General features: G+C 39.8%; 1 protein-coding gene across 1 annotated transcript; it reads left to right on the top strand.

Annotated features, from left to right (window-relative positions):
* Positions 1-481: 481 nt before the first annotated feature.
* LOC114481595 (putative nuclease HARBI1) lies at positions 482-6,451 on the top strand. The gene is made up of 3 exons (XM_028476547.1): positions 482-587; positions 1,322-1,588; positions 5,270-6,451. Exons 2-3 carry the CDS (start codon positions 1,439-1,441, stop codon positions 6,329-6,331), a joined length of 1,212 nt encoding a protein of 403 aa, XP_028332348.1. The 5' UTR covers positions 482-587; positions 1,322-1,438; the 3' UTR covers positions 6,332-6,451.
* Positions 6,452-7,290: the final 839 nt, after the last annotated feature.

The raw sequence follows: 7,290 nt of genomic DNA, 5'->3' as shown, positions 1-7,290 counted from the left end.
TGACTCCGAAAGCACACAAAACAACAAAAAATTACTCAAAAAAGCACAAAAAAGACACTAAATGACTCCAAAAACACACAATAAACAGAAAATGACTCGAAACAAAAAAAATATACAAAATGATGGAAAAAACAACAGAATACACAAAATGACTCCAACAAACATAAAAGTTACAGAGAACTAAACAAAAAGGACAACACAAATACATAAAATGACTCAGAACACACACAAAAAAAAAAAACCGAAAAATTATTTAAAACAAAAATAATATATGAAATGACTCCAAAAAACAAAACAAAAAACAAAACAAAAAATACACAAAATACATGAAACGGAGTGGATTAAATGTGAACGGAAAGAAGAACAATGTAGTGTAAACACAGAAATGTAAAGTATAGCAAACGTTAAGTTTCCTGAAGACAAAAAACAACCATTCCTGTCAGAAAGCGCTTGAGCTTTTATGCCCTCCGCACTTGCCGTAGTAAAATAGAGGCGCCAAGGTATGACGTCATCGTTGTGCGTCTGCAGCTGTAACAGGAGTTTTTCGTTTCACCACTATCTGTCTGTAATGTGCGTGTTTATCTAAAGTAAGTGACTAAATGTCCGTTTTATAATGTTATGTGTGTATCTGAATGCTAATATGGTTTGTGCTAATGCTAGTTAGCTTTAATTGGTGTAACAATCATCACAGCTAATGTCTGCCTACTAGCACTGACTGTATTTATTTATTTATTCTTTTTCATTTATTCAATTATAGTATGTATTACAAGATACATACTACAACATTTGGTACATAAAGAAAAGCCAGGGGAAAGAAAGAACACATTACAAAAATATATATTTGTCACAAAGACTCATAATTATGAGGCTTTTATTTTGTTGAAGAGGAGATAATAGATTGTGTATACAATAACATGGCGCTACAGGGGTTACTTTAGAGAGAGAGGGAGGAAAATTAATAAATGTAAACATAAAAATATGGAGTTTCATAATGTTTATTTTTAGTTACAAATTATAATCACACTAAATATTACCAGCAAGACACAAAACGACAACTTAAACACACAGAATAAGAGAAAAATATACTGAATAATTCACTTATTTACAAAATGAGATTCTTAAAAATGTGTGTTATTGTTCATTTATTCCATCATTATGATCTACAAAAGTTTTTCTCACAAATCTGAGCAAAATGGTGTAGTTGGACATAAAGGGGGGACTTGGATTCAAAAAATACATTTGATAATCACTGTATAAGTAATATATACTTGCTCATTATTGACCAAAGTCTTTGCATTTAAACCAGTTTTCTCTGTTGCAGGAGTGTGAGGATGGTTGGACTATAATCACAGGCTGAGCTGGACTTGATGGTCCAACGCAGAGTGATTCACTTCAACTGAAGGGGGGGTCAGGGTATAAAGCCTCACTACACTGGAAAATGGAAGCACTCGTCGCCATGGCAACGGAAAGACCACTCCTGCACATGGCTGTAGCACTGTGGCACAGGCTGCAGGGAGCGAGGATTGCTGCTTCGTCCAGGAGACGGAAACGTCTTCAACGTTTGTTGGCATGGCTGCAACAGCAGGAGGTAAATAATAATAATAATAATAATGATAATAGTAATAATAATCCGTGTTCCCTTCGTTCTATAGTTATTCTGTTTTAAAACCAAAAAAACAGTGTTTATTTTGTTTTACTGACTTAAAACCAAAACATAAATACAGAAAAACCAAAAACTATATAAGCAGCGTTTTTTCTGTTTTAACATTAAATCTTGTTCTGTTTGTGAGATATTTGGATAATTACGAGAAACTAGGACGAGAACTTCATCTTTTAATCTCACCACAGAGAGTACACACAAACAGGGGGCGGGAACTTTTACTTTTGGAAAAAAAAAGAGCAACGCATCAGTCACAATAATGATGAATTGAAACGTTAATACATAAATAAATCAAAACAAAAACGTATTACGTAAAACATGCACATGTTATGTGATTAAAGGAACCAGAGGTGGTGTAATGAATCTACTGGTGCTCCTCGTTTCTTACGATCAACTTCTGTGTGTGTTGACGGCTGCTGTTAATGGCTAGCAGTATTAAAACGTGCAAAATAAATTTTTTACGTAGAAACTCTAACATCAATTGTTCCTCACAGTCCATAGTCAGTCACCAGATTATCTGGATACTATTTAGACCGTAACACTGTTAAGACCGCCTACACAGCTAAAACATCCACAGACTGAATGAAAACAGGAGGAGACCAGAAAACTGATGAAATAAATCCTAAACAGTCCTATTGTGTGTGTAGAGCAGAGTGGTATTCCATAAAGTAGGTTATGTTCAAACTCTGAGTATGTTCAGGCTCAAATGAGGGAAACTCTGAGTATCTCATTCCTCAACGCAAGGTATGTTCTTCTCTGAGTATGTTACCATGGCAACATTGTCTGTAAACTAAACCTGGTCGCTGGCAGGTTTTATCAAAGAAACCTTGGGTTTCTACCTGGCTCCGCCCACCTGAACACCATTTCTGAGAAGCATTTCAAGGTCCTGGAGTGGCCTAGCCAGTCTCCATATCTCTTTTTTTTTTTTTTTTTTTTTTTTTTCCATATCTCAACCCCATAGAAAATCTTTGGAGGGAGTTGAAAGTCTGTGTTGTCCAGCGACAGCCCCAAAACATCACTGCTCTAGAGGAGATCTGCATGGAGGAATGGACCAAAATACCAGTGTGTGACTTACAGAAAACGTTTCCCTCTGTCTTTGCCAACAAAGGGTACATTACAAAGTATTGAGATTAACTTTTGTTATTGACCAAATACACAAAATGACTCCAGAAATACGACAGAAGAATTCACTAAAAACTAGAAAGAAAAAAAACAAACACAAAAAGATTACAAAAACAAGCGAAGCGACAGAAGAATACACAAAAAAGCAAAAAGAGACACAAAATGACTCCAATAAATATACAAAATCACAAAAAAAAAAAAACAAATGAAAAAGACAACGCAAATACGCAGTCATGCCCAAAAATACAAAACAACATAAAATTACTCAAAGCAACAAAAATATAAAAAATGACTCCATAAAATTACACAAAACAACAGAAGAATACACAAAAAACAATAAGACACAAAATGACACGAATAAACACGCAAAATGACAGTAGAATACATAAAAAAGCAAATAAAAGCAGACATTGATTCCAATAAACATAGAACATTACAGAAAATTAAACAAAAAGGAAAACAAAAATACACAAAATTACTCCGAAAGCACACAAAACAACAAAAAATTACTCAAAAAAGCACAAAAAAGACACTAAATGACTCAACTTCTGAACACCATTTCTGAGAAGCATTTCAAGGTCCTGGAGTGGCCTAGCCAGTCTCCATATCTCAACCCCATAGAAAATCTTTGGAGGGAGTTGAAAGTCTGTGTTGCCTAGCGACAGCCCCAAAACATCACTGCTCTAGAGGAGATCTGCATGGAGGAATGGACCAAAATACCAGCAACAGTGTGTGACTTACAGAAAACGTTTCCCTCTGTCTTTGCCAACAAAGGGTACATTACAAAGTATTGAGATTAACTTTTGTTATTGACCAAATACATATTTTCCACCATAATTTGCAAATAAATTCATTAAAAATCTTACAATCTCATTTTGTCTCTATAGTTGAGGTTTACCTATGATGAAAATTACAGGCCTCTCTCATCTATTTAAGTGGGAGAACTGACTAAATACTTTTTTGCCACACTGTATATAGTGTCAGCCTATTTTTATTTTAATTTTATTATTTTTTATGATTATCACTACTCACTTTAGGACATTGACAGACATTGCTCACTGAGGACACCTGCTGGTCAATATTTATGGGGTGTTTTTTTAGGATATTTCACCCATTTTAGTCGTTTTTAAAAGCCCATTGTGCACTCACTCCTGTAGATTTTATGCAACTTAAAACTTATCCTGAGTTACCATGACTACCTGTCAGCATTGAGCTGTTCTGCAAAGCTGCATTTAAGACAATTTTATGAAACAATTAATTAACGGTCTCATTGCAGTCCAAACAAATCTGACGTTGCACACCATTGAACCAAGCAGCAGCCATGTTGAAAGTCTCAGGTCAATCTGAGACTGATTCACAGAGATATTTGAGGAACACACAGAGATTCCTTGCTTTTATAGATAGGCTAGTACAGTGCCCGTTGGAGGTATGTATTCACATAGTGGGGGCTTAAGTAGAGTTGTAAATGAGTATGTGTTTGAAGGTTGGATGTACATACTGTATGTAGCGTTAAAGCGTTCCTCCTGCTGCTGAGGTGTTTTTACTGTACGCCGTCTTGCCTCGCGCACAGCATTGCTGGCCAGGTGCACATTTGGGACTTCAGATGACTCAGCATTACGTGCCTGGTGCATTGCTTCACGTTCCCGATCTTTCTCTGCACGTCGATTTTTTGGCATGGTACAACCAAAAGTGATTCGTAAAATAGTAGTAGTAGTAATAGTAGTGCATGTGGCTCATGTCCCATTCGGTTTAACTCACGTTTATCATGACATCATCAGTTAGAACATTCTGATTGGAACTCTGAGGACATCACTGTTGATGACATCATCAGTGTTCTAAAACAATGCAAGCCAGAGTTAATCACTGGAGAACCCACCCCCACACTCCACCCATTTTTGAACATTGGTATATTAGAACATTGGTTTTACCTCTGCAGTGATGATGTCATCCTTATGTTCCAATGATGTCATCCTTATGTTCCAATGTTGTTATTCAATCACTGGTGAGCCCACCCCCACGCCCTCTCAGTTCTGTCCAAATTACTCCAAAAATAACGGATGCACACACTCGGGGAATTTGGAAGCCATTGACAAAGTTTCAGGTCGATCAGATACTGCGCCCGGGAGATATTCGCTCCACAAACACACACGCACACAGACATTCCTTGCTTTTATAGATAGATATGGATAGATAAAGTGCAATCAACTTCCAGCTAAAATGCATTGAGGAGTGACGTAGGTTAACAAGGTCTGATGTTCACTGACACCTAGTGACCGGGCGTTTACGTGTTATGCAGATGTTAACAACATTAAACGTTTTTTTTGTTAAAAAAGCTCATTGAAAAAAATCGATTCAGACATTTTTTGGATTAATACAATAATCGCGCTGTGAAATATCGCAAAACATCAGCGAATCGTTTTTTTGTTACACCCTTATTACAGATCAAAGTGATATTTCTATGAACACGTGTGTCTGGTGTCTTCCTAGAGAGGTCCATTGGTGTACGCAACGCTGAACCCAGCGGTTCCTCTCCTGAGGCTCTACGGGAACCCAGAGGCTTGTCTGAAGAGGGAATTCAGCGTCACGCGTCAGTCTGTGGCTCTGCTGCTGAAGCTGATCCACAACCCGAGGGACCACGGTTATGGCCAGGAGTTCCAGGTCCTGATGTTCTTGTACTGCCTGGCTCACGGCCTCTCCCTCCCAGTGGTGGCCCGTGCCTTCGGGGTCCCTAAGTCCACCGTGCACCGGGCCATCCACAAAATGGCCTCTGAGATCAAGGCAAAGCTGGGCGCCGTGGTGTCCCTCCCTTCTCCAGATGAGCTGCCAAACATTGGTGAGGGGTTCTGTCGGCTGGGACACAGTCCAGCGTTTGACCGTACAGTTGGAGCTCTGGACGGGTGCCACATCTGGATCAACCCACCAGGGAACGTGCACCAGGAAGAATACCTGAACCAGCAGTCCTTCTACTCTATCCAGCTCCAGGCCATCTGTGATGCCACGGGTCGGTTCCTGGACGTGTTTGTGGGCTACCCGGGGTCGGTCCCCGATGCTGCGGTACTGAGGAACAGTCCCATTTATACCCAGGCCTCCTACCCCCCTTCTGGGTTCTGTCTGCTGGCAGACAGCTGCTACCCCTGCCTGGAACAACCAATAACCATCATCACCCCGTACGAGCCGCCCCTGGACGGACCCAACCAGGAGCGTTTCAACCGCCACCACTCCAGGGCCCGCTCAGTGGTCCCCAGAGCGTTTAGATCAATGAAGGCCAGATGGAAGTCCACGTTCATCAAAGCCCTGGAGGTGAACCCAGCCTTTGTCCCCGACATCATCGCCTGCTGTGCGTTCCTACACAACATCTGCATCACCACCAATGATGTCATAGAGCTGGAGGAGAACATGGTCCCTGATGGAGACCCCCTCCCCCTCCTTCAGGATCCTCAACCAACACCAGGAGAGCAGGAAACCAGTGGTCATCACATCAGGGACCAGATGGCTGCTGCTGTCCCTAAGCTCCTCCCACAGCCCCCACAGGACCACGACTACCTTTGAACCACTGATTGATTATTTACTTTGTTTATTTAATGGAGATTTTTTTGTTTTTACCATCAATGTGTTGATCTCGTTTAACATGTTAAAGATTATTTTTAAAATAAAAGTATTTCAATTCTGCCTTTTTTTTCTTCTTCTGGTCCGAAAATAAAAACTCACCAATAATTATTGATATGGTCTGACATAAATATATTTTTAAATCGCTGCATTGGCTCCTCTTGTGTTTCAGGATCAATTTTAAGGTTCTCTTACTGGTTTGGTTGAAACCAATGTGTTGTCAAGCTCTGCAGAAGCATAACAACGAGCCATTCATTAGATTCGGGTGTGTTGGAGCAGGGACACATCTAAAAGTCTCAGGCCCTCGAGCTTCCCCACCCCTGACCTAACTACTCAGCCATGGCTCGTTTCTGCTGCTAACAACAGCTCTGTCCGTTTGGCTAATTCCGATGCTGAATGGTTGCAGGGAGGCTCACATGAAGCAGGAAGTTAGTGAGAAAGGTGATATTAAATTTTCTCTGAACATACAACCTTTATCACTGAGGGAGAGGTTCCACATGGCTGCTTAGAGTCCAGAGACAACACGGAACTGATCTAAAAATCAGGCTGAATGTTTTACTCCAATAGAAAACAATGAGATGTTTACAGGCAGTGGGGCCGTGTGACATCAATCATGTGGTCTCAAGATGGAGGAACACAGGCTCTAAAACTGTAAAGTAGTCCTATTTTTAAAAGGAAATGAAATGATTATGGTGCATAGTAATGTTTTTTTGTTAGACATAGATCTACTAATAAGTTCATTTTAAAGATTTTAGGCCACATTTGTAAAAACAAAAGGGTCCCTTTAACATTTGGGGGCCAAGCTTTTCCTTTAGTTCGTGAGCAACTTTTATCCTCTGTGAACGAATCCTTTAGTTTTCATCTGCTTTTCACGGTGTTGGTGTTTTATTGCCGATCAATCA

The sequence above is a fragment of the Gouania willdenowi genome, chromosome 19 (genome assembly GCF_900634775.1).
Source record: "Gouania willdenowi chromosome 19, fGouWil2.1, whole genome shotgun sequence".
In the NCBI taxonomy this organism is placed as follows: Eukaryota; Metazoa; Chordata; class Actinopteri; order Blenniiformes; family Gobiesocidae; genus Gouania; species Gouania willdenowi.
This window is presented reverse-complemented; position numbering and strand designations above follow the sequence as displayed.